General features: G+C 62.7%; 1 protein-coding gene across 3 annotated transcripts in view; it reads right to left on the reverse strand.

Annotated features, from left to right (window-relative positions):
* Positions 1–26,997, reverse strand: part of ADGRB1 (adhesion G protein-coupled receptor B1) — a 74,209-nt gene that overhangs the window by 16,997 nt on the left and 30,215 nt on the right. For all 3 annotated transcript variants that reach the window (XM_081069906.1, XM_081069905.1, XM_081069904.1), the window contains exons 14-22: positions 26,244–26,387; positions 25,661–25,736; positions 25,379–25,481; positions 24,319–24,362; positions 10,332–10,473; positions 4,381–4,484; positions 1,883–1,985; positions 1,061–1,211; positions 498–567 (exon numbers count right to left, since the gene is read on the reverse strand). In XM_081069906.1, coding sequence (XP_080926032.1) covers positions 498–567; positions 1,061–1,211; positions 1,883–1,985; positions 4,381–4,484; positions 10,332–10,473; positions 24,319–24,362; positions 25,379–25,481; positions 25,661–25,736; positions 26,244–26,387 — 937 coding nt within the window. The remainder of the gene's footprint in view (positions 1–497; positions 568–1,060; positions 1,212–1,882; positions 1,986–4,380; positions 4,485–10,331; positions 10,474–24,318; positions 24,363–25,378; positions 25,482–25,660; positions 25,737–26,243; positions 26,388–26,997) is intronic.

Genomic DNA, 26,997 nt, shown 5'->3' on the forward strand with positions numbered 1-26,997 from the left:
CCTGCCCCCTTCTTCCGCATCCCTGTACCCATGGCCATCAGGCCTCGTTTCCTCCCCTCACCGTGGGAAGTCACACTACGGCTAGGACAGCCCCAAGCTTCCTGGCGTGGCATTCAAGGCCCGTGGCCCTGGCCCACTGATGTTCGGGACCTCAGCGCCTTCATCTGGGCAACAGGCTCCCGCCTGCACTGCCCACCTCAGGGTTTTCCCACAGTCCCATTGGTGCAGGGTGGACACCCTATCAGATGGGGAAACTGGGGCTCTGAGAGGTTAACTGCTCTGTCCAAGGACACGGTGGGAGGCTCCCCAAGACCACTTCTCTTGGTTCCGTTGCCTACTGCTGGGGAAGGGCTGGCTGAGGGGAGGAGCCTGGCGTCCAGCTCCTCTCCCAGCTTTGGCTTTCTCTTCTGGGAGATGGGGGCCCAGCCAGCCTTCAACTCCTAGGGCCATGGGGCGCCGTGTGGCCTCCCCCATCCCCCCACCCTGCCCCAACTCACTAGTTCATGGTGCTGTACCCTTTGGCCTTGGTAAATCCCACGGAAATGGCCACGACCAGTGCAGGGAGCCCTAGGGAAGGACCACAGGGAGAGGGAGTTGGTCCCCTACCGTCCAATACCCTGCCCATCCTCCACCTCCCTCCAGCCACACTGGCCGGGGGCAGGGTTGCTGGGATGTGACTTTGAAGCCCCCGAACAGACGGTGACACTGAGTATGTGAGAAGGGACAGGAGGTGGACGGGAATGATGACTCACAGAAATAGGGGAATGGCTGCCAGGTTAGCAAGGAAAACAGGACATCCAGTCACCTTTGAATTTCAGATAAAGAATGAAACATTTTTTGGTGTAAGTATATCCCAGATGTTGAATAGGATGTACTTACACTGAAAACTTATTCACTACCTGAAATTCAAATTGAAGTTGGCATTAGTAATTTATCTGGCAGTCCAGTGGAAGGGCAGACACCAGGGAGGGAGCTGGGGGAGAGGGGAGGGGACGCAAGGGGCAGGGACGAGTAGCTGGGCCTGGACAGCGGCCAGAGGCCAGAGTGGGCGGCCACTCACCCCAGCCCAGGCAGAGGAAGCGCTTTCGGATGAGGCGGTTCCGGAGGTGGCCTGTCACGGCCATGTAGGACTGCCAGGCCTCGGTGAGCACCCAGCAGAAGGAGGACAGGAAGAAGAAATGCAGGAAGGCGGCCACCAACGTGCACACCACCTGGGTGGGCAGGTGGGCGGGTGGGGAAGCTGGGCAGGCACTCGCTCCTCGGGCCCCACGACTGCCCAGGTGAGAGGCCCAGTAACCACAGCGATGAGTAGGACAAATCCCCAGGCAGGAAGCAACCCAAGGTGGGCTGTGAAACACCTAAGCCCCCGGTGGGTGCTTGCGTGACCCTGCCCACGAACTGCCAGGCACAGACACCCCTCCTCACCCACCCCTTCATACATGCACCAAATGCTGGCCAGGAGCCCACTCAAGAGCCCCAGTGCAAGCCCACCTGTTTGGTAGGTGGTGACCCCGAGGCCCAAGGAGGGCAGGTCATCTACAGGGCCACGTGGCAAGGCACAGACAAGGTCAGACAGAGCCTGGTGCCCAACAGTGGGCTAGGGACAAGGCCTTCAGCTGGCTCATCCCAAACTGCCAGTCCAGCTGGAGACCAGACACCCAGTCCCCCTTCCCATTCTGCCATCCTGGCAAGGGGACAGCTTCCCTCGGGCCTGAGCCACATAGTTGCCATGGCCAGAGGAGGAGCAAGGACTCCAGGCAGTCTGGTCCCCTCCTCCCTAAGCTTCCTGGGGACCCAGGGTCCAGGTCTCTGCTGGGGTCATCACCATCACCACCAACACCAACCCCACCCTGGGACACTGGGATGTGTGTGAGGCACCTACCTTGTTGCGGGTTTGGGTCTGCCCGATGAGGATGAGGGCGTTGGAAGAGATGATGGACAAGCAGAAGTTAATGAGGATGACGGACCGCTCTGAGCGGATGTACCTGTGGGAGAGTGTGGGAGGCCCGTGGTCAGTGCCCAACAGGGCCTCCCTTCACAAGAACTGGGCTGCTGTCTCTGCACCAAACCAGGGCGCCACTTCCTCCCTACAAACACTGCTGCCACCACATCACCATTCCCACCACAACCACCACCATCAGTGTCACCACCACCATCACCATCACCACCACCACCACCACCACCATCATCACCACCATCACCACCATCATCACCATCACCACCATCACCATCACCACCACCACCACCACCACCACCACCATCACCACCACCACCACCACCATCACCACCACCACCATCACCATCACCACCGTCACCACCACCACTGCCACTGTCACCACCACCACCACCACCACTGCCGTCACCGTCACCATCACCTCCATCTCCACTTCCACTCCACCGCATACCAAATTCCAACAGTCAGGAGCCAGGGAGAGCCCTGTGGAGTCACTGAGCACAGCTGCCCCCTCCTGCTGGGGATGACTCATCCTTAAAAATGCTTCTCCTTGTCATGTAAGATCCTCTCCCTGTCACTCCACCCCCCAGACACAGCTCATTTCTGGGGTCTCACTGTCTGCCTGCTCCTAGCTTTCACCCCAGCAGCACCCCTGTCTCCCAAGGCCCACCCTCCCGGTCTGATCCTGACTTTGAGGCAAGAATGTGGAGTGGTCCTGAGTGGGGGCTGCAGAGCCTGTGTCCACAGTGGCTGTGTAACCCTGGGCAACTGACCCAACCCTTCTGTGTCTGTTTTCCCTCTCTGAGATGGATTGGGGGTAACAGCCTGCTGCTCAGGGCTGGCTGAAATTCAAGAGCTCAGACACAAAGTGTCAGCCACCATCCCTCTGCTCCTGTTTCCCAACACAGCACCCCAGAGGCCTGTGGGGGCTGAGATCCAGGCAGGTGGCGAACTGAGGGTATAAGAAAGAACCCAGGGGGCCATGATGTGGCCTGATGTGGCATGTGATGTGGGTGGGTCATGTCCCCTCTAGGTCTCCACTTCCTGACGGGGACCATTGGAGTGGGGTCCTGACTGCAGCTCACAGGGGCAGTGATGGCCAGCAGAGCTCAGGAAGGAGGCACTTTGCAAACCGTGGACAAGAACGTCAGAGCTGCAGAATGGCAGAGCTGAGAGGGCTGCCCCGTGCTCCTTCCCCAGAGGTCTGGGGAAACTGAGGCCTCAAGAAAAGGGCTAAGCTCAGGGCCAAGCATGTTGCCTGAGGGTCGGGGGGCACGTGGGCCCAGTGGGAGGAGCTCTGGATGCTGCCCCTCTTGCACCTCCACCCTAGGGCAGGACAGAGGCCGCTGCTCATGGGCACCCAGGCACCAGGAAAGCGCAGGTGGCCCCTCCCATTGGCCACACTGACCTCTCCTTGCAGGCCTCGGGGTGTGGTGTCAGTTCAATTATTGGCTAATGTTGCACTTCCCATGGAGCCAGACACACTGGGAGTCCTGGCTGGGCCTGCTGGGCAGCTGCTGGGTAGGCGGTGACCTTGACTTCACCCTCCCTGTCCCAAACCTCTGCTCAGTGGGGCTCAAAGTGGGGCACTGTGGGCAGGGAGACGGCCCGTGCCTGCATTCACACGCTCTCACGCACATCTGTGGGCGCTAGGCCTGGCTCAGACCCGCACCTGTGCACATAGGTCCCTCCCCCAAGGCTGGTGACCAGCTCAGACGGGAGTCCTCATGGCGTGCCTCGGCCCCACACTGCCCTGCACCCCACGGGCCAAAACCAGACAGACAGCACTCAGGGCCTGGGGGCAGTGAGTGTGAGGCAGGGGAGCGAGCGAAGGTTCCCACCCTGCAACCTGACCTTGGGCCCCGGGAAGGCCATGGCCTTGCATGTCCAGGTGACAGGACAGACAGAGATGTCAGCAGGTCTTGGGGGCCCCAGTGGTCAAGGGCAGGGTGCTGAGCTGGGGAGCAGGCTTGGCTGGCATCTGCCAGGGAAAGCGTTCAGAGGGCAGGAGGAAGTATGGTCCCAGTGTGAGGAAGGAGCAGAGAGGTGTGTGCCTGTGTCCCCCCTCCCCCTGCCATGCACCCCGATCAGTGTCCCTGGAGCAGCTGTCAGTCAGGAACCCGGAACAGGCAGCAGGTAGTTGGGGTGTGTGGGGGGTTGGAGGGGTCAGGGGTGGCAGAGGTAGAGGTGGGGGAGCTGTGATCCATCCATGGGATCCATCAGTGCTGACCAGGGCAGGGGAGGGCGGGGACACAGGTGACAGGTGCTGCTGGCTGGGAAGGAGAGAAGGAAGGGGTCTCTGGGCCGCCCCCACCCCCATGGCACCCTCAGAGGACAGGGAGTGAGACGTGAGCCTGCTGTCCCCTTCCTGGGACCCGCCGGCCCCCCTGGACCAGTGCCCCGCCCGCCCCTCGAGGACACCACACCTCCACACGGAGACGTAGATGACGACGAGCATAAGCAAGGTCAGGGACGACACGCCACAGCCCACGATGAGCGTCACCGACGGCACGACCACCTTCTCCATGTTCTGGCAATTCCAGGGGAGAGAACAGAGTGAGGGGGGCAGGGGCTGGGCAGACTTGCAGACGAGACCCCGGGCACGGGCAGGGCCTCTGCCCTCTGCCCCTCTGGGTCCAGCCCCTCAAGCTCTTCTCCAAGCAGCAGCCAAAGAATTTTATAAAATGCCACCAGAGGTCCCCTCCCTGCCAGCCCCGCCCCCGAACTGCCACATCCTAAGCAGTGTCCAAATGCCCTCCTGGCTTTGTGAAGGCCCCTGGGCCTGGCCTGCCTTCTTGCTCCCACCTCACGGCCTTTGCAGCAGCAGCCATTCCCTCTGCCTGGGACACCTTCCCAGCTGTCATACAGCTAGTGCCTCAGGCTGCTGCTTACGCACCCATTGGCTCATCCTGTGTGACTGTGTGACCCCCAGTGCACATCGTACTAGTGCCCTGGGCCTGCAGGAGGGCACAGGGCAGGAGAACAGCAGGAGAACAGCACGGACTGGTGGACGAACATGGGGGCCCGTCTGCATCCAGAAGCCAGACAAGTTGGGACTGCAGGCTCCTCCCCAGCCTGCTGCTGCCTGGCTCCAGGAAACAGGAGTCGGGGAGATGGTGGAGAAAGCATGGCTGGAAGAGGAGGGGCTTCTTACAGGTCCCCACCCCAAAGCTGACACCTTCCTGCCCCTGGGGTCATGGCCAAGGAGCAAGACAAATGTCTGTGTTTCCACACGGGGAACCGGCAGGCCCCAGGGAAAGGGGCTCAGGACAACGGCCAGCACCCGGCGCTGGGCCTGGCTGGCCCTGAACCTGTGTGGGAGGTAACCTCAGAGCCCCACCTTTGGGGTGGAGGGAGGGGTCCACTGGCTGTCCTAGTTGCCACGCCCAGGCAGGGCGCAGGAGGAGGCAGGAGGGAGGGCGGAGCCCCGAGGCACTCAGCATCAGGCTGTCCTCCCGCCTGCCAGCACACCAGTGACGCCTCTACCCCTCCCCATGGCACCCCTGGTCTCTTGCCCCCCGTAAGGCCTGGCCGTCTGCTGGCCTCTCATCGGCTCCCAGCCTGTTGGGAAGCCCCAGGCCCTGGCCACACCGGACGGGGCATGGGTGTGACTGCTGAGCTCCTGCCAGCGCCAGCGTGGAGTGGGACCAGAGCCCCTGCTGTGAGCCCCACTTGCTTCCTCCCTTCAGGACTGTTCCGTGTCCTCTCCCCCTGCTCCCTCTCTTCTCCCAGGTCGCCCAGCTGGGGCACCAGCGCCAGTGCTGCAGACGTGCATGCCTGGCACACGCACACCATGACACGCCTCCCCGCCCTGGCGCCCTACTGGGCCTTGTGCTTGCTGGGTACATGTGCTCTCACTGTCCGCAGAAATGCCACTTCTGTGTGGCACTGTTCACCCAGGAGGCTCAGCTGGGAAGCCTCCTCCGAGCAGACCCCGATTACCCCAGGTGAGCCCGTGGCCTCGCCCACTGCAGTCGTCCCAGACTGCACCCTGTGCGTGAGGAAGGGAAAGTGCCACTGTCCCCCACAGAGCTCAGAGCCCAAGGCGGGGGCCCGGAGGAATCAAAGTCCCATCACCACATCACTGACCCATGGAGGCCTAGGGTAGGGAGGAGGATAGAGGGACACGTGGGGGGCAGGGTGACCCCAGCAAACGTTTCTAGGACACTGGGCTGGCCCACAACCAGCCACGCAGGTCACGGGTGGCCGAGTAAGTGGCTCACGCCGGCTCCGTGGCTGGCTCCGGCCCGAGCTCCACGGCCATCTGCTTCCACCTGCCCTCATTAAGCCTGGCAGTCACACACCCGCCAGCTCTCCCACCTGCCCGCCTAGCCCCTCCTCTCTGTCACTCCTGGCAGTTCTGGTCTGGCAGGTCCTGGACTATGCGGAGAGGACACAGGTCGCAGAATAGGTGGGCAGGGCTATCAGCAAACTCCAGGCCTTGTTGGGAGGGCTGGACCGGAGACCTCCAGGGTGAGGGACTGACCCAACTGACACCGAGCAGGCAGGAGCAGGCGACCTCCTGCAGGAAAGCAGCTCCCTTGCCAAGCTCAGTGCTGCTCCCGGGCCTTTGCACGTGCTGCTCCCTCTGCCCAGCGCTCTTCCCCTGACCTTCACACGGCTGCTTCTCTCGGCTGAGACATCACCGCCTCACAGGGGCCCTCCCTCGTGTCTCTGCCCCATCACCTGTACTTAGCCTCTCGACGGCATCCTCCCTGGCCACCCAGGGCTTTTCTCGTTTTTGTGTACATGGTTATGTCATTCTACCATGCGAGCTCCCTACTTCCAATCTTCTCCCACAGAGTCTACATACTTATGCACCCTAAACACTGATTTCCTTCCTACAGCACCACCTTTGTCCTGGTATTGCTCCAACACCAACCATGGCTCACAGCTACCCACATAAGTAAGCCTTGACCACAGCATAGGCTGAGCCCTGGCCCTGGGCACAGGCTGAGCCCTGGCCCTGGGCACAGGCTGAGCCCTGGCCCTGGGCACAGGCTGAGCCCTGGCCCTGGGCACAGGCTGAGCCCTGATCCTGGTCACAGGCTGAGCCCTGATCCTGGTCACTCGCTGAGCCCTGATCCTGGTCACTCGCTGAGCCCTGACCCTAGTCACTCGCTGAGCCTGGACCATGGTCAGACTAGTAACAGTTTCAGGCACTTCACAGAAACAACACTAACACCACCTGTGCGTACAGACTGTTTACTCTATGCCAGGCTGTGTCGTGTGCTGTGAATAGCTCACCTCGTTCAATCCCCACCACAGCTCTGAGGCAGGTGGCACCGTCCCCCTCGCAGGTGTGACTCAGAGCAGGCCAGCAGGGGCACAGCCATGCTCTGACGCTCTGGCGCCTCCGTCTTGCCTCTTCACTGCACGCCCCCGCCTCAGATCTCTCAGCCCGCTCTGCTCCGGGGGTGTGACCACAGCAGCCCATCATTACCACCATCTCTGGGGCCCTTGTTCTGGACACCCGTCCCTCGAAGCCACTCCATACCCTAGGATGCCTGCAGCCTCCGCCTGCTCAGACCTCAATTCTCACACCCAATGCACCCGTGCAACCCCGGTGGCAGAGGGAGACACCACCCCGTCCTTCCCCACGCCCAGCCCAGCTCACCTCTGCCACCACCCCACTTGCCTCTGGGCTACTCTGCCCTCACTCCTGCTGGGGTCCCTTCAGGTCCCCCCAATCCCATCACCATCCTCTCTCACCTCCCAGCCACCTAGCTTCCCACTGCCCTTGGGGTACAGGTCAAGCTCTTCTGTACCCAGGCCTGTCCCCTGAACCCCACCCCCTCTCCTATTTGCTTCTGGCTCTTTGTCACTCCTCCCACTAAGCTTGGCTCACCCTCAGGGCCCCACTCCAAATCTTCTCCTTGTGCACATCTCCCAAATAACCCCCCAGGAGGGAAGGGTGCCCTGGGAGCACAGCACCTGCCTGCCCCCAGCCGAGGCTGCCCCAGGCCTGTCTGAAGACACATCTGCTTCTCCCATCAGACCCCGGGGCCCTGAAGGGCAGGACTGAAGTCCAGCACAGGCTTCAGCCCCAGGCACTCAGAGGGGTGATTAGCACGGTGGCCTGCATGATAGCCATCTCATTTTTGCCCAGCATCTCTGGGGTCACTTGTCACTGGGGCCAGAGGAAGGCAATGATGGGCTGCATGGCAGGTGGCCTGCCCACCCTGGTTCCTTCCGCACTCTCGCTCTGAGCTCACACCCACGCCCTTGAAGGGGTCACAGAATCTGGGAGAGCTGACTACTACGCCATCTTACAGAGGAGGAAACTGAGGCTCAGAGCAGCCAGGCAGCCTGCTCTCAGTCCCATGGCCAGTGGGTGGCTGAGGCCGCTGGGAGCTCCTGTACCCCAGGCCTCAGCTGCCTCTTCTGAGATATGGGGACGGGGTGCCGGACCCACTGCCCGTGTCCCCTGTTCGTATACGCCGACGTGGCGGGTCATGCTGATGCCACAAGCCCCCCTGACTCTCCTGCCACACAGCTCACACAATTCACTGAGCAAAGCCCTCATTCTTTCTGCCCCTCCCCTGTGCAGTGCTTCCTTGCTGCTCGGCCTTGCAGGCACCTGGCACAGGTCGGCTTTTCCTAGAAAGCCCCCCCTTGGCATCAAGTCCCTTCACTCGTGGAGTTTCACCAGCACAGCCCTCCCCCCCCCCCACACTCCCATGCACTGCCTCTCACCCAGCACGCTCTCCACGCCAGGCCTGCATGAGCTCGGCCCCTGCCCGGGAAAAAGGGTGTTGCCTGCTGGATGCTCGGGCCCTGCTCCAGGAGTCCCCTTCTGCCCCCACCAGCTGCTTTATTCCTCACTGCCACCCTGAGCAGCACAGGACCATTTACACTCCACAGGGGAAGAAACTGAGGCACAGAGGGACTGAGGCCAGCCCAGGGTCACCGTGTGTAAGGGACATGGGGGAAAGGGAGATGGGGCTCGCACCCCACTGCAGAGGCTGCCCCTGGCCTGGTCCTCCTCACACCCAGGGACCTGCGGGGGGCCCTGCCTGGCTTGCTCGGGCCTCTGGGTGGACCCAGGAAGCCCCCGCCCCATTGACTGTGCCCCTGTACAGTGGAGCCTGCTGCTTAAGTGCCGATGACCATCTGAGCAGAAAGCCGCCTCTTTCAGGGAGCCCCCAGGATGGCCCTGCCCCCAGAACCAGCAAGATCAGCAGGGACAGCCTGTCACAGAGACAGCCTGATGGGGGAGGGCACACTGGACCAGGGCCAAGACTACAGATCCCTGTCCATCCAGATTCGTGTTAAGGCTTTGGGTAAAGCCCCCTACTCAAGCCTCAGTTTCCCTGCCTGTCAACAGAGAGGTTTAATGTCAATTACCTCTAAAGTCCTGTCCAGCTCTGACCCTGCAGGGGACCCCAGCTGACAATATCGTCTCCCTACCCGTATCCCAGAGGAGAAGAGGGTGGGCAGAATGTTCTCAGGGAGGCCTGGAGCCATCTTTCACATTAAACCTGGGGTTCTATGACAAGAGAGCTGTACCACTCCAGCCAGCGACCCCAAGCACGCGGGAAAGCCATGACCCCCTCCCCAGTCTGTCCTCCATATCTGCTGCCCACACCAGGCCTGGGCGGAGGGGCTTAGTGAGCAAAGACCCCAGCTCTTCCATCCTGGAGGAGCCCAGTGACTGGGGCCTGGGCCTTCTTGACAGGTGAGTGCAGCCTGGATGGGGCAAGAGAGCCCACCAGCCCCAGTGGGCCTGGCTCAGCACCCAGGGCTCCAGCCAGCCAGCTGGCCCCACATGCCGTTGCCATAGAAACTGGCAGCCCCCACAAGAATCAGGGAACAAAAAAGGAGGCCCCTGAGATATGGGGCCTTCCTGGGGAGCCTGTGGACCTGGGCCAGACTCAGCACCCCAGACCCCTCGAAGTCTCCGACCTGGGACACAGCCGCCTCCACAGGCCGGGGTCCACAGGGGGGGTGGGAAAGGGCTCAGAAAGAGGTAGCAGCTGTGGCCCTTTCTCCCTGACAGGCCAGAACCCTGCCACCCGCTGACAGGGACCCCAACCAAATGAAAGGGTCTGCCAGGCTCTGCCAGGCACTGCCCTCCCCCAGCCGGGAGAGCCTGGGGCCCAGCCCGCCTGGCTCCAAGTCCCAGGCCCCCCAGGAGAGAGGGAGAGACTCACCCGTCAGTCATTCCTGGGGTCCCAGCCCGGTCCGCCCGCCGGTCCCCAACTCCACACTGCCGCCCACTCAGCCCCCACCCACCCTCTCCAGAGGCCCAGGCCGTGTGGCCAGGCCCCGGGGCCTGCGGGGCACACCGACCCCTCCCGGCGCGTCGCCAGTTCCGCCCTCCGTCCGGAGCCCCCTGCGCGCCCCCGCCCGCCCTCGCCTCCCGCCGGGGTCTCACCGCGTCGGCGCTGAGCTGGGCTAAGATGGCGAAGGTGGAGAGCCGGTCACAGAGGCAGCGCGTCCGGAGGGCGTCGAGGGGCACCGTGCGGCAGCCGCGCCACGACCAGGGCCCGAGCTGTGGGGGGGCGGGGGGGGAGGGGCTGGGGGAGACAGGGCAGCGTGAGCGGCGGCCCCCGCCCCGCCCCGCCCCGTCCCGTCCCCGCCGCGCACCTGCACCTGCGCCCACGGCCGCGCGCCCGCCCCTGGAGCCCCGCGCCCCATGGCCGCCGCCGCGGAGCCACGGGAGAGCGACTCGCGGGAGCGCGGGCCGAGCCGGAGAGCGCCCCGCCCGCCGCACCGCCCCAGCGCCGCCTGGAGCCGAGGAGGCGGCCAGCCAGGCTGCGGGGGTGGCGCTGGGCGCACTTGGACAGGGTTGGGGGGGCACGGCTGCCGGGGGCGCTGGAGCAGGGGAGGGGCGGCCTGGGCCCCTTGGCCCCACATCCAGGGCGCTCCCTTTGGTGACCTTGGGACCCTCCCATCCCCAACATCCACCGCCCCAGGGGCTGCTGCTCCTCTCCTGGGACAGGAACAGTCAGCCCTTCCCAGACGGGAAGCAGTCAGCGAGCCCCCCGCGGCTGTGACCCAGATCCCTCCTGCTGTCTATAGGCCCGTGATTGCGCTTTCCACCGAAACACAAGGGCTCCCGAGGGTCTCAGTGACCCTGGGCTGACCTGCTGCAAACCCGTCCTTGCTGATCCAAGTCCCCCCACCCTTCAAGGCCAGCCCCCACATCCAGGAACTTGGGAATGTCCAGCCCTGGGCTGGGCCTGCCTCCCTTCAGCCTGCGTGGGTCCATGGCGTGCTCCCCACACGCTCTGGGCCTGCCGGCTGTGGGGGGGCCCCCAGGCCGCCTGAAGACAAGACTGAAACTGCCTGTCACCAGCCCCAGCAGGAGTGGCCCCCTTCTGAACTGGCACCTGCCCCAGGGCCTCAGGAGAAAATCTCAGGTGTCTGGAGCAAGGGTCTTCCCCGGCCTGCCCCATGCTGAAGTTTCACCCATTCCTGGGCCACGGGTGATGGAGCTGCAAGGTACCTTCCCGAGCCCTCAGCTCACCTCCCCCATCGTGACCCCTCTGTGTCAAAGGTGGGCTGGAGGCTGAGCTGCTGCCTGCCCAGTGCCCTGCCCAGAGGAGCCGGGACCCAAGACCGCACACACAGACTGTTGCCTTTGCCATCACCTGGGTTTGCAAACCACCAGCCTTGGCTACCTTGGGAACTTAGCTAATCCCTCACCCCAGTTTCAGTTTCCTCATCTCTAAAATGGGGAGGGGGTCAGACACCCATTAAAGGCTCAGCACAGTGTGCACACGCGTGCGTGTGTGTTTGCGTGCGTGTCTGTTAGCCTCTTTGGGAATGTTCGATGCCGGTTCCTGGTATCTGAGACGTTGAATTTATGTTACACAATCTCTGAGCTTCAGGCTCCAGGGGAGAAGGGACACATTCTGGGCCAAGCCAAACACCCTCCCATCTGCTTTTCTCTCTTGATTGTCCTCCCATGGGGAAAGACCTGCCCCATTTCACAGAGGAGGAAAACTGAGGTGGGGGTGGGGTGGGGGAAGATGCCCAAGGTGATAGCAAGGCAAAGCTGCTTCAAGGCCCAGGAGGTGGGGTGACCCCGGAAGCCCCTCCACCCTGTCTGCTCATCTCTGAAGAGCAGTGAGAGGAGGGGACATCCCTCTCATGGGCACTGTGCCCTGAGTCCATGGGGTCCAGGGTTTGGGGGGCTTGAAGCTCATCCATTTTTCTGCATAAAAAAGAAAGCAGAAGTTGGCATTAGCCACAGAGGGGCCCTGGAGCTTCTGCTCTGGCTCCCTGGGGGGCTAGGGGACATTTCTGCCTGAGCCTTCCAGCCTCTGCTCACCTGGGAGGCCTGGGAGGCGCTGAAGTGTGCCTGGCCACACAGCAGAGGCAGGGAAGGGCCACTGGGGTGGAGGCCAGGGGCCCTGCTGCCTGTGTGCCCCAGCCCCGAGTCTGCCTCCTCGTAGGCTGTGTGTCCCCAGCACAGAGTGGAACGTCGGTCCAAGCCTATTAAATCCCCAGCAGAGACCCCTTCTCCTTTTCCTTCTTTCCCTCCTTTCTTTCTTCCTCCTTCCCTTCTTCCCTTCCTCAGGAGAAGGGAAAACGGCATCAACCACAGAACCAGAAACAAGACCTGGGTGGTGCAAGGAACAGGTAAGGACTGGGGGGTTCTGGAGCTCCCAGTGGCACCCCTGGTCCAGCCTGGTCCTTCCGGCACCCTGGGCCAGAGGTTATCAAGGCCTCACTCGGCTGCCCCGGGCATGCCCTGCTTGCCATCTCCCTTCATTCTTCAGAGCCGTGCGGCGCCCACCACCACCGTCCGTCCCTCCCTCCCACCGGGAGTGCCCTGTCCTCACAGTGGGTGTGTATTCACCTGCAGCCCTGCACTGCAAGCCGCCGACCAGACACCAAGAGGCCAACGCAGCACAGGCCAGAACAGTGCGTTCCCAGAGAGTCCTTCAGGCCATTCCCGGCTGGAGACAGAATCCCTCTCTCTCCCAAGTTGACCAGCCTGTTGTTGACATTGGCTATGGCTGCTCTTAAGAGCAGGCCTCTGGCCAACCAGTCCTGGGTTCAAATCTCAGCTCTGCTGATGATCCAGGCATGAGCACTGCCTCCACCCACCTCCTCTGAGTGGCGAAAGGAACAAGAACCCAGGTCTCCTGCCTGCCTGTGGGCTGCTGGGAAGACGGGGAGGGGACAGCACCCTCGGGCCCAGGGGGTGAGGGGCATAGGCTGGCTAGGACCAGCAGCCTGGCAGGTTCCCAGCCAGCACTGGCGGGTCTGCAGGGCGCCAGGCAGACAGCTGCCGGCCACCACCTGGGAGAATGCCAGCCTAGGCCGGTGGTTGGCCCCACAGGGATCCTGCTGTGGGCACTAATTAGCTTATCAGTCTCCCAGGGGAGGGGAGCATGAGGGGTGGCTACCCACTCTGCTGAGAGGTCTGGCTCGGGCCTGCCTCTGCAGCCTCAGGCCATAGAGGGCACAAGGAGGCACCTGCCCCGGTCCAGGAACCAGCTGACCAGTCTGACAGCCCAGGAGGTGGGCAGCTGCTGGTCACTCTGGAAGCTGCCTGGACCTGGGGCTGGGGCTCACCCAGATCATGCAGGACTGCAGTGCAGGCTCCCTGGCCTCAGCCTCTCCTGACACCAGGCTCCTTTTGGTGGCCTGTATTGGGCGCATGCTCAGGCTCCTGACACGTGGCACAGGCACGGGGCCCTCTCCTTGCCTCCTCCCCCACTTCAATATGAAACCACTTCCTGGGCTTTTTATCATTTAATTTTTGCAATAACCCTCAGCTCAACTGTGTAGACTCAGAAACTGTGTAGACTGAGACTCAGAAAGGTGGGGCGATAGCCCAAGGCCACACAGCAAGATAGCAAGAGGGCCAGGGTTCCAGTTTTCACCTGACTATCGCCCCTCCCCGCCGCCAGGCCTATAACACCTGAACCACTGGACTCTGAAGAACAGATCTGAGAAAGACCCTCAAGCTGAGACCAGCCGAGGCAGAGGGTGACCTGCCCAAGGCCCCATCCCAAGGCAGGGAAAGCACTGGGTCAGTGGAGGTTCCATGGAGGGGGGGGCGCTGAGCCTTCTGTACTGCACTTGATATCAGCCAGGGCCTGGCCTTGAGCAGGACATGGGGATGGGTGGTCCCTGACCTGAGGACCTTTACCTGTGTGCCAGGCACACCCTCACCTGGGAACGGCCAGGGGATTCTCAGCCTTCCTTCCAACAAGACCCTAGAACACACCCTGTTCTACCCACCACATCTGGAAGTCTTTCCCCACATGTGACCAAAATTCTCCTTGCTGCAGGAGACACATATTCCCATCTCTGCAACACAGACAGGCCATTTCCTCCTCTTGCGCAGTGACTGCCCCACACGTGGGAGACCATTTGCCACCTCTTGTCTGAGCTTCACAAACTTGGAATATCTGGGTCATGGAGCCAGCCCCCATCGCCCGGGCCCAGGCCTGAGGAATCTGGGTCAGTGACACCTGCTTCTCCTTCACTAGGTCCAGGGTGCGGGGAGCTGTGACAGTGGCACCTCCCAGAACTAGGAGGGCAGGGTGCCTGAGGGTTAGAGCAGGAGTCCCTTGCTGCCTGAGTTCAGGGGAGGTTGAGGGGGGCCCTGGGCCCCTCACATTCCAGACTTCCCCAGGGCTTCCAGAGCAGAGCTGTGCCATTACCATCAGACCAGAGCTCCCAGGGCAGGGCAGTGTCCCCTCTCTGAGAGAGGGCGCTAAGGGCTGGGCCATGCCTGCCTCGTCAGATCAGAGCTCTTAGGACAGAGCCACGCCTCCCCTGTCAGTCCAGCTGACCTGCGGGGCCTGGCCTGGCTGGCTCCACCTCCGTCCCAGGCTCCTGCTGGCCTCCATCCGCAGCCTCCACCCTCTGGGAGTCCTGTGGTCTCTGCCTGGTTCTCCTACCACGGTTATGTTCTGCTCATGGTTTCCAGGTGCTGCTCTGCGTTCTCCCCTGGGAGGGCAGGACTGCGCCTGGCTTGCTCACCCAGCTGCCAGCACACCAGGGGGGGTGGGGTGCTCAGCCAAGACTTAGCAGCAGCCCCCTCTGCACTTCTAACCTCCCACTGCCCACCAGCAACCTCAAGGGCTCCTCCTTTCCTCCCTCTCATACCGACAGCTGACCCATCAGCAAATCTGAGGGGACTTCCTTTTGAAATGCACTGAAAGTCCAAGCCGTGGCCACCAGCCTGGTGGGACCCCCGCCAGCATTCCCCTGGCCACCGAGGCCACTGCCTTGCTAGCCTCCACTCACCCTTCACACAATGCCACTGCCATCATTTGACACATGCCAGGCCCCGTCATCCTCTGCTCAAGACACTCCCACAGCTCCTTCTTCGTTCAGAGCAAAGGCCATGCTCAAGGACCCACAGGGTCCCTGGGGACAGGCCCACCCTTCCGGACCCCACCTCTCCACCCGCTCTGGCCGCATTCAGGCTCTGAGTCGCAGCTCCCTGCAGCCCCCACCTGACTGCTCCTGGCCTGGCGCAGACCACCAGCTTGTCACCCACTGCAGTGCCACAGCCTTGGCCCCATGTCCCCAGTGAGAGTGGCTCAGAGAAGGCAGCCCAGCGCCCATCACTGTTTGGTTAGAGGGGAGCGGGCCTGGGCCCCACCCCTTCTCAGGCAGCCTACCAAAGGCTCCAGAAGGGTGGGAGCCGAGGACCGTGAGAGGCCCTGGGAGGAGGCTCAGCCTTTCGGCACCCCTGCCCTCCTGCCACCTGGCCAGTGCCCAGACGATGCTCACCAGCCCAGCCCTAGAAAGGGAACCAGGCAGCTGAGGCCTGTACTCGCCCCGGGCACAAATCCCTCCTGGCACTCCGTGCTGAGCTGCTGCCCCAGTGTGGTGGGCTGAAATCCTCACCCACACGTTCAGGAAGACCACAGTGCCCATGGCAGGGCCCAGTGACACAGAGGGCCCACCGATAGCCCCCGCCCACCCACTGAGCCATGCCTTCTGCATTCCCCCACGAAGCAGGTGCTATTATGGGACTATACCCACCAGGGTCCCCTGGGGTTTGATGGGCTAATTCACACTGGAGTGTGAATGACTCATAGGTGTCCTCCTACACACCAGAAAGAAGCTGGAGTGGGCAGAGCGCGCCCCAATGGGGGAACAGGGAGTGGGCAAGGTGTCTCTGCAGGGAACGGCTTCTGGGAGACCCTCCAAACACCTCAGCCTGTCCTCATGATCCTTGGTGGGTTGGCCTCCACTTGTGTTCCCTAAACCAACCATCCCAGGTCCCGGTGCCACTAAATTACACTTCAGTCATTGAGAGTGCCTGCCTCACACCTCTGCCTACTGACTTCTGAACCATAGAGCAAGGCTGGTGTTGGGTCCCCTCCTCCAGGGAGCCTGCCCAGATAACCCACGAGTCCCTGCTTACTGCATCGGACCCCGCCAGAGGCCCTGCCCTGCTGCTGCACTGGGCTCCCCTCCCCGGGTTCTACCTCACCCAGCAGCCGGAGCTCATCGGGACTCCCAGCCCCCGTGGCCCTGGCAGCCCCGCCTGCACAGACAATCTCCGATGGACACACAGGTGACCCAGAACACAGGCGCCATTCCTGCCTCTCCCGCTGACCTCCTGTCCGCTGACTCAGCCTCATCCTTCAGGGCTCTCCAAAGTGACTGCCACCTCCAGGAAGCCCTCGGCCTCTCTCCAGGCCCAGCCCATCTGGTCACCAGCTTATGAGAACCCCCCAGGCAGGCCATGTCAGCTTTCCCAGGGCCTGGCCCGGATCAGCTCCATCCTCTCTTGGTTCACGGCCTGGGAGCGACGCCTGTGACCAGGGGATCCTGGGGGATGGGCACCTGCCTGACCGAGCTGCCAGGTGAGACCCATGCCCCTCAGGCCTGTGTCCTTCCCAGTGCTGCCAGCGCCTGAGCCTGGCTCAGCATCCCTGGGTCTGTGGCCAGGACCGCCAGGGCTTCTCATGTGCCCACAATCCAAGATGCCAATCTCTTACTCCTGGCTCCTGGCGCTGGCCACACTCTGGGTCAGGGCTTTCAGCCTCAGGCCTGCGCCAGGACTGGAAACCCGGCCCTCCCCGGGGTCCAGCCGCTCTTCTTCTGTCTCACCCCACCCGACGGGGCAAGGCCACAGAGGCCCAGGGCAGACTGCCAGGCAGACGGGCGCTGCTGCAGAGGGTGAGAGCCTGGGCTCCCCAGCCCCGCAAGGAAGTGGTGTGGCCTCGGGGGGCTGGGGTCCTACTGATGTCAGTTCACCCGCTGGCTCCTCCCAGCTCAGAGACCCATACCCAGGGATCCTACCCGAGCCCTGTGCCCCTCGCTCAGAACTTCACCTGGTGCATCTCCAGCCCAGCTCTGCCTGGCTGTCACGCATTCCCACCCATCGAGCGGCCACTGCCCCGATGCCCCTTCCCACTGGTACAGCGGGGAGACCTAGCTGGCATGCTCGCTCACTCATTCAGCAAGTGCCTCCCTGGCCTGCCTGTGCCAGCCCGTGCTGGGCACTGGGCACCCCCATGGACACTCCCGATTCTAGCAGACCCCCAACTTCACCACCAGTCACAGCCAGCCCAACCGTGTCTGCTCCAGGCTCTTCTCTCTGCTCTCCCCTGCGGTCTTCTCATCTATGCTGCTGTCTGGCTCATTAACTGCGCCCTGAGTGTGTCCTGGTCACCATGGGGCGGGGGCCTCAGATTCCCCTAAGAGCCGAGCCCACCAGCAACGCCACTTTACTTGTCACCACACCTCCACCTTCATAACTGTCACCGAAACTACCACCGACTTCAATAACGACACCATTAACATCATCAGTACCACCAGCACCGCCGCCATCGTCGCCGTGACCAGCCCTGCCAGCACCATCACCACCAGCACCACTGTCAGGAGCGACACCATCATTATCCACAGTGCCCTCATGTCACTGTCAGCATCATCAACAAGCACTTACGCAGCACCTGCCACGTCCAGGGAACTGTGCAGGCACAGCCCGTCGAGGAGGTCTCACCACCATCCCCATCAGCCGTGATGAGGGAACTCGGGCAGCCACACCATCACCCTTGTCCGTTACACCCGCCCAGCCTCCAGGCATGTCCCAGTTCACCTGACTCTCCAAGGCCCAGTCACCTCAGTGGCCTCAAGGTCATTCCACCATCCCCCTGCTTCCGGATGCCTCTGTACCAAGGCCAAGAAAGGAGCCTGGACACCCACGATCACTCTGCCCTCCCTGCCAACCTGGAAATCCTCCCTGAGCCCACCCCACCTCCAGCCCGCCCATATCCCCGTTGGCTCCGGGCAGAGCTGAGGACCGCTAGTCCTCCCAACCACCAGCAAGGGCACAAAGCTGCCTGGCGACGTGGGGCCTAGATGAAGACTTTTATATGGTGGGAAACACGAAACGGCACACCCGGCAGAGGGAAGCAAGTACTGTGAGCAAGGAGGGCTCCCGGCATGCCGTCCAGGCGTGTCCCTGTGACTCAGACCCCTGCAGCCACGCCCCGCCCTCCCATGCCTCTTCAAAGGTCACCGGGGCCGTCTGAGTGAGGAAGCCTGGTGGGTAGTGCAGGAGCATTCAACCCGCCAGCTGTGAATCCCTGCAGAAACAGACACAGGTTTGGGCAGGAGGCAACCCCACTACTGACGGCTCCTCCTGGGAGGATGAAGCAGAGCCGAGGTACCAGGCATGGCTAGCGCGCAGCATGGTGGAGCTTCGCTATGAATGCACAGAGCTCTGGCACATGGCAGACGGATGGACGGTGAGCCCCCGGGCAGGAGCACCCTGAAGTACCTCCGTGTGCCAGCCAGGCCCAGGTCCTTCCCAAGTGTGCCCTGCTCTGTCCCCACATGTACCCCTCCACATACACCAGAGCAGGCACTGGCTGAGCTCTTAACTACACCGCCCCTCCCCCCACTTCCCGGCACTGCCTGGCGAGCTCAGCACACAGCCAGCCACCACCAGGGACACCCAGACATGGGGGAGCCCACAGAGGTGAGAAGGTCCAGGGACCACACGCAGCTGGACACAGCCCAGTGGGAGGCTCATGCACCCTGACCCTCCATCCAGGAAACTCCCCACACCAAGACACCCCCTGCTACACCAATACACGTAGACCCTCACATTTCTGTCTGTGACACCCCCACTGTACTCCTGGCACAGGACACCGACACCCCCTCACTGCGGAAGCCCCCTCCTCAGACATGCTTCACCAGGGCTGTCACAGGCCAAGTAGCAGCTTTTTCTAGCAAACAGGAGAGCAGGGGAGGGGGCAGGAGGGAAAGGGCAACAGGGTGGGGGGGGGCAACTCTGGGCCTGCACTGACAGCCCCATCCTCTGAGTGGCCGCGGGAGCCAGGTGGGGGTCAGGGGCTGTGTGGCACCTTCCTACACTGGGAGATGGTGGGCACTCATCTTGTCCCATCAGAGAGCCGAGAAAACTGAGGCTGCGGCTTCCATAGGCAGCGTGGGCAGAGCTGGGGCCCCTCAGCTGGGGTGCTTCCCAGAGACCTCTGTTCCCGTCCTGAGGGCTCACTGTGTGCCAGGTGTGGACCCAGGCCCTGCCCTCAGGTGGGCTCACATTCTGCTGGGGAGAGTGGAAACAGGGAACACACAGATCTGAGTACTTCCCACAAACTGGGGTCGAAGCTGGGAAGACGTAACCAGGGGTGGGGGTGCAGGAGAACAGGCAGGAAGGCCTCCTCGGGCAAGTGGGGTTTGGGCCAGAGGAGAAGAGGGCACAGGAGCCGGGGACAGACAGGTCCGAGTGCTCCCGCTGGTGGAGGGCAGGATGGGATACTCATTGCCCCACCCAGCTTCAGAGCACAGCAGTACCTGTGGCCCCGACCTTTCATCCCGTCTGTTCCCTCCAGCTCTCACACCCTGCAAGGAGACAGGAAGGCCTGGCTCAGAAGCCCCTTAAGGAGAGGGCAGCCCCCCAGCGACATAATGGGAGTAACTCAGAGACGGGAGGAGCGCCAGGGAGAAGGGAAGCATCGAGGATGGGTAGGTGACATGTCTCCAGCATCATTACGCACCCCTCCCCCAGCCCTGGCTCCCCCCCAGGTGGGGGGAAGCAGAGCACGTCCTCCCAAAGCTCACTGAACGGGCTTTCTGTTCGGGCCGGCCCCCCCCTCCGGGGTCCCTGCCTCCATCAGGAACCAGCCGGCGTGGGAGAGATTGGGCTGGGAACCGGCCGCTGACAGCAACCTGGGGACTCTGCCAAGTCTCCCTTCCGCTCACCCCCCTTGGCCAGCCCCTTCACTGCCCTCTCCAAGGAGACCAAGGATGGGGGGGCAAGGCTCTTAAAGGGACCAGGATGTGTACTCGAGCAGGAGCCCCAGGGAGGGGGCTGGGCCTGGGTCCAGTGCGTCTCCCAGAACAGCTGCAGCCGGGTGCCCCTGGGCTTGTTGGAGAGCACTCAGGGCCTGTCTCCTCAGCCACACTGAGAAGCTTGTGTGAACAAACCAGGCGGATCTAAAGGTGCCTGGTGGGGAGTCAGGCTTCCAGAAAGGGGCTCACAGAATGTGCAGGAACACCACCCTTCACACACCACACCCTCTGCCAGCTGTCCCAGTGTCAGAGAGGAAGAACGCTGAGAGCCCAGTAGTCAGGGAAACTCCCAGCCTGGGGGAACAGGGGCCTGCTGCGGGACTTCCCAGAGCCTGTGTGGTGGACACATGGGGAGATCCAGGAGCACGTGGTGCGGTGGGCATGGAACCCCGCCCTGCCTGGAGCCCTCGCGAGGCCCCGCCCCCAAACGCTGGCACAGCAGGAGGAGCACAGTGGAGGGTGTCTGGCCCGGCTTAGTCTATACTAACACCCCCATGCTGGGCCTCAGTTGCACCACTTTCAAGTGAGGCAGAGCAGAAGATCTCTGACGACCTTGCCAGCTCTGACTTTTATACTCCATGTAACTCTGGGTTCGTTTTTAAAACGGAGACTGAAACACATTTGCAACTTCCCTTAAGTGGGAGACCCAGGGAGCTGTCCTTTCAGAACCACAGAACTTAATTCCCAGGCCGTGCTGCTGACCTTCAACAACCCTGTCACTCACCAGCCCATCCTTTCACGGCCCATCATGCACCCCCCCACCCTTCCCCGACTCCCCCCCCCCCATCATCCACCACCCATCCCACTCATCCTTCATCCATCCATCCATCCATCCATCCATCCACCCACCCACCCATCTGTCCTGAACATTTGGGAACGCTGCAAGGACTTCCCTTTCCCCCACTCATACCCATGCTCCCCAGACCCTCAATGCCCCTGGCCAGGATGGTGTGGGGTATGGTGGAGGATTCTGAGCAATGAGGTTCAGGAGAGGGTGACCTGGTGTCTTTGGGCTGAGGATCGAATCCGGTTACATAACAGGCTCCTAGGGCAAGGGAGACTCCAGGGGCTGTCAGGACCCGGTGCTCATAGAGCATGAGCTGATGCCTCCAGTGTGGAAGTTGAGCCCTTGCGTGTGTGTGTGTGTGTGTGTGTAGCTGGGGGTGAGGCCGGTGGGGGGTCTGCACTGTGGGAGGAAGCCTCTGACCCATTCTTTCCCAGAGGAGCAGGTTGTATCCTTGACTATTGCATGTGTTTGGAAGAGGAGACAGCCCTGTAAGCTCGACACCTGCGTAATTGTGTGTGAACACGCACAGGGTCAGGGCTCAGGGACATGGAGAGCTTAGCTCCATCTGTGACCACGACCAGGGTTCAGGTGTGGGTCGCAGTCATGGATCGTAAGGTCACTAGTTCAGTGGACGGTCACTGATGGCTCCCACCCATCGCACACACGATCCTGCAGACATGTGAGACCCTTTCTTTGCCAAGCGCATACACAAATACAGGTCCACTCCACACAGACCTGCCCCTGGGCACACTGGTGGAAGCAGACCTGGACCCCGTCAGGCCACCTGGAAAACCCTCGGCTCCTCTGAGGAGCAGTGCCAACCAGCCATGGAAGGAGGAGCCGTCCAGCACAGAGCAGGGGAGTGAGGGGGAAAGGGGAGCCCTCCCTACCGCCATCCCAGTCGGCCTCCCTTCCCTGTGGGTCCTGGGCTGCCCAGCTCTGAACCAGATGCCTCAGTTCCCACTTCTGAGCTTCCAGCTGGACTGAAGGTCTCTGGGAGCCTCACAGATAACAGGCACGGTGCTGCCATGCCCCCAGGGCCATGCCCAGCACCAAACAGGGAGCTTGTATGCATAATGCTGCCCAGGGCACGCCTCAAAGAACACAGCTGTTGGCACCTTCCTGCTGTCCTCAGGACTCTGGGCCCCAGGTGTGGAGACGTGAACGGTCCAGAGGTGGGCACTGGGCACTGCAGCACTGGGAGAGGGAGGACAGGCGGAAGCCATGGCAGTGTGAGCAACCCGCAGACCTGGCCGCCATCCTCTCCCCACAAGCGGGCGGGCTCAGGAGGCGTGATGTGCCCCAGGCCACGCGGCCAGAGGGCCACAGCCTAGGTCCCTGAGTGTCCTGGACAGTCCTCTCCGTGCCTGCTGTCCCCAGGGGGCAGAGGGAAAGGGGCCCGTCTTTCTGGAAAGCAATTTACGGCCAAGAGCTTAAAACTGTCTGGGGAAACGACGCAAGGAAACAACGGGAAATGTGGCTGAGCTGTCCAAACGAGGACCCGGTGACACTGTGGAACGAGAAGGCAGGAAGGTTGCTGGGGGGACCAGGGCCCTGCAGCTGTAGGCAGCCTCTGAAGAGCCCCTGGCGGTGGGGAGGGGGGTGCTGGGCTGCCAGGAAGGGCTTGTGCCAGACAGGGTGGACCTGCGACCCTGAAAAGGCAAAACTCTGAGACACCCCCTCACGGCAGAAGGGCAGGCCTGGGTACTGAGCATGTGGGCTTTCTTTGTCTCCTTTTCTGACGCTCCATTTTGTACGAAAAGCGTGTGTCACTTGCAAACCCCAGAGAAAAGCAGTTGACAGCAACCAAAGTCAGAAGAGACACTCTCCAGGGCGGTGGGGTCCACCCGGCACCCCCCAGGCCAGCCTGGGCCTCAGCCCCCGAGCGGTCAAGGCCGGTGTGGGCAGCCGTGTGGCCCTGCACACACACAGCTAGGGCCTTCGCACTGCCTGTCCCCAGACGCCCACGCGCAGTGCTGTGTCACCTCTGCTCGCACACCAGCTCCGCAGAGAGGCTCCTGTGGGTCTGCTCCAAGGCACCTCACCGCCCGGCCACCAGATCTCCTGGCTCCACTCTGGGCGTGTGCAATGACCTGACCTTCCCACAGGGGTCTCTCTGTGCTTGGCTGTCTGTCCTCACTGGGGAAGAGGAGGCCGCCAGCGGTGATCGCTGAAGAATGGGCTGGTGCGTGGTGGGTGGGTGCATAATGAGCCCACCCCCCAAACAACGGCCACAGCGCCTGACACGCACGCCCCACAAACTGGCCCCCACCCCTTGCAGTCTCCCCTCTGCACCCCTGCTCAAGCTGTGCCTCTGCCTGAAACCCCTTCCTCCCCTTCTCTGCCAGGCAAACTTGTCCTCCTGCAGTGTCGCCCACTCCGGGGCCCTTCCCGGCCTCCCAGGACACACATTTGTCACTGCAGGGCCCAGAGCATGGGCAGGGACGTGCTGCATGTACCGCCAGGAGCAGGGGGCTGAGCTGAGCACACCCACCCTCCCGGCCGCCGGCCTGGGGAAGGGGCGCACGGAGGCCTGAGGGCCTCACCAGGGCTGAGGTGGGCGGGTAGTGACAATGACACGCAGCTGCCCACTGGCCAGACTCCCCAGTGCACACCAAATCCCTGGGGAGGAAGGCCCAGCCCCCACCAGGCCCACCAGGCCCACGGGGATCGAGCTGCCAAGCCCACTCCTGTCCTGTCTTCCCAAATCCTGGCCCTCCTCTCCTCCGGGAGCGGCTCCCGCTTTAGCACCTTTGCACGGACTCTTCCCTGGGACTAAGGGAGGCTTCTGCCTCCCTGTGATTCGGGGCACACCCTGCTCTGGGCTGGCCACGCAGGGCCCTGTGACCCCCCATCACAGCCTGGACACTCCAGCCCCAGCCCCTGCCAGGCGCTTGTTCTCGCTGTGCCGCAGCACGCGGCGCGGGAGGCCCTGGCGGGGGCGGACGAGGACCTGGGCATGCGACCCCAGGAGCTCCTGCCGCGGCTTCCCATCGGATCACTCTGGGTGTCCACCCCACCCGAGCCGCACCGGGCCGTACAGTGTTCCCCTCGTTCCTGCACACCTAAACTGCAGGGTCTGTCTGCTCCATGGGGGTGTGGCAGGCCTAGCACCCAGCCCAGGCTGGACCTCTATGCCCATCTCCTCCGCCACGTGTGGGCTTCCCTGGGTGGTGGCATGCTGCCCCAGAGCCAGACCTGGGCAAGGAGGGTCCATGCAAGACACAGCGGCCCGGAACAAGAAGTGGCCCCTCCCCCACGGGCGCAGCCTCCTCGCGAGCCCCCCCGGACGCCCCAGGCCACAGAGCCCGGATGGACTTACACTTCTGTCTCATCCCACAGGATACAGGTCTGGTTGGTGGTGCCCTGGAGAGAGGGGAGAGGAGTCAGGGCCACGTCAGCCCCCTGAGCCCCGCCCCAGGGTCACTGCCGGGATCCACCCACAGGTGTGCTAGGCTCTCTGCCTACACCTGTTCCTCCAAGAGACGGTGTTTGAAAAGGAAACTGAGGCCCAGAGCAGGGAAGAGACTGGCCCAGCACCCGCCCCCCTGCTGTGTGGCCCTGGGCTCCTCCCGGCCCGGCTGAGCACAGCTGGGCATAGGCGGCTGAAGGACATCTCTGGATGCCCAGATGGCCGGACCAGCTTAATGCAAGATGGGGCAGCAAGGAGACCCCTCCTGGCGAACCCTGGGGGGTTCAGGTGGGCAAAGGGAGGGCCTCAGCAAACACCCCTGACTTGTGTTTACCAGTGCTGGGACGACAGGAGAGGTAATGAAGGCCGTTTCCTGAACTCCTGGGGGAAGCTGCTTTAAACGCTGGTGGGAATTACTTAGTCCTCGCCCAGCCTTGTAGTTCACATTTGATAAGGGAGGGAGCCATGGCACAGAGAGGTTGAGCAACTCGCCCAAGGCCACGCAGCAGGAAGGAGCAGGGCTGGGGTTCGAGGCCTGGCGCTGCCTTGTCTCGGCTGGGTGACCTCTGGGCTCCTGGCTCTCAGCTGGTCCACAGGGCATCTCGGCCTAGCTCTTCTGAGGCCCAAAGGAGAGCCTCAGTGAACAGAGCATGGAGGGGCCTGGGACCCAGGGCAGGCTCGGTTCTCAGGGGGGATGGCTCTGTCCTCCTCAGGGAGCAACCAGGCCGATGGGGCTAGGGCTGCAGTGGTGTCAGACGTGGGTTGAATTTTGTCTCCCACGTCACCTTGCTGTGTGACCCTAGGCAAGTCATGGTACCGCTCTGAGCCTGTTTCCCCACTGTCATTCAGGGATGAAAGCAGCTCTCTTGCAAGGCTGAGGTGAGACCCCAGAGCACACATCCCCATGCGTGGTCAGACAGGGAAGCCACGTACACGCAGATATGCACAAGCACAGGCAGAGGGCACTCACGTTGTACATGTGGGCAAACTCGATCTCCAAGGGTGTGAGCAGGGAGCGAGGGGGTGGCTTCACCGTCACCGAGATGACCTTGGAGTTCAGGACGGTGGTGTTCCTGGGGAGTGCCAGCAGGCTGCGTCAGGTCCCCAGGAGCCGCCCCTCCTGCAGGCGCAGGCCTGCCTGTGGACCCCTTTCTTGAACACTCACAGACACCCCTGTACCCCTGTGGCCTCCATGCCCAGCACCCCCATCTCCCCCAGGCCTGGCCTCCCCCCATAGCCCCACGGTGCCCACCTCTGCAGGGCCAGGAAGCTGCCCAGGTTCCGGTAGAGTACGGTGCCCACCACAAACACAGACGAGTCGTCAGCCTCTGCCAGAGAGTGTGCCAGTCACCCTCCCGACCGCCCCAAAGTCTGGGCCCTGCTCCAGCCTGTGTCCCCAGGGGGAGGCCCAGGCTCCATGGTCATATCCACCCCCACCACGGATGCAGCCTGGCAGTTGGAGTGCTGGGGTGACTGCCTAGGGTCCCCTAAGTGACTTCCAAGAGTCGGGGGCAGGCAGGGAAGGGCTTTTCTCCCTGGAAACCGTCGCCTGCTGTGTGACTCCAGGCGAGATCCTGTCCCTCCCTGTGAGGAGAAGGTCCATTCATCTATTCAACGAAGATTGCCTGGTAGCTTCTCGCCACAAAGAGGGCAGGGAGGGCTCCCTGGAGGAAAGGGAGACTTGGGAACACTGAGAAGAAACATGGGTGCCGCCTGGTCCTTGGGGCAGCAGGCTAGGCTCCAGAAGGACCTTTCCAGGGGCTGGTCCGTCACACACGGCGGGGTGGGACCCGAGTCTCCAGTGAGGGCCCCTCCCCTGCCCCGGGGCTCCTCACCTGCCAGCCCTGTGGAGAACACGCTCTTGGACACAGTGACCCTGTCCTCTGGCAGCTTGGCCCCGTCTCCTGTGGCCCGCCAGCCTTTCATGGGGAAGCTGATGTCTGTGGCCCCACTGGCTGGGAGCTTATGGATGCTCAGGACTGTGGTGGGGGCAGCGGGCAAGAGGGAGCAGAGACAGGGGCAGCGGTTACACGACCTGCAGCCTTGGCCCTGGGATGCCAGAGTGGGCCCAGGAGTCCAGGACTACCACTCGGGACGCTCACGGCTCAGAGGGACAGGAGGCTCCTGCCGGGTGAGGCCCAGGGCCTGGCGCCTGCCTTCCGGGCCTCTCTGCCAGGCCCGGGCCCCAAGCTGCAGACCAACTGCCCTTCCCACGTGCACTGCCCTGCACAGGCTTTCTGGGTCGGCTGTGTCCCAGAGCCAGTGCACTCTGCCTTGGCCTGCCCCTGGCTTCCCCTTCACCCTGGCTCTAAAAAAGGGACAGGGACAGACCCCACCTCCCAGGCCGACGATGGTAAGGAGACAACAGATGGGCTGGGTGGGAGGGGTGACCTGGAAGGAAGGTGCGGGGTGTGGGGAAGGGGGACGCAGCCTCTGGAGAAAAGCTGGAGTCGGGGACAGTTGCTGGGACCAGTAGCCCTTCCTCTCAGCCTCTCCCTGTGGGAGCCTGGTCCTGGGGTCTGGCCAGCCTCTTGAAGACCCACAGCCCCACCTGGGCCCCAGCCAAGCTCACATTTGAAGACCCCTAAC

This window comes from Rhinolophus hipposideros, assembly GCF_964194185.1.
Source record: "Rhinolophus hipposideros genome assembly, chromosome: 13".
Lineage (NCBI taxonomy): Eukaryota > Metazoa > Chordata > Mammalia > Chiroptera > Rhinolophidae > Rhinolophus > Rhinolophus hipposideros.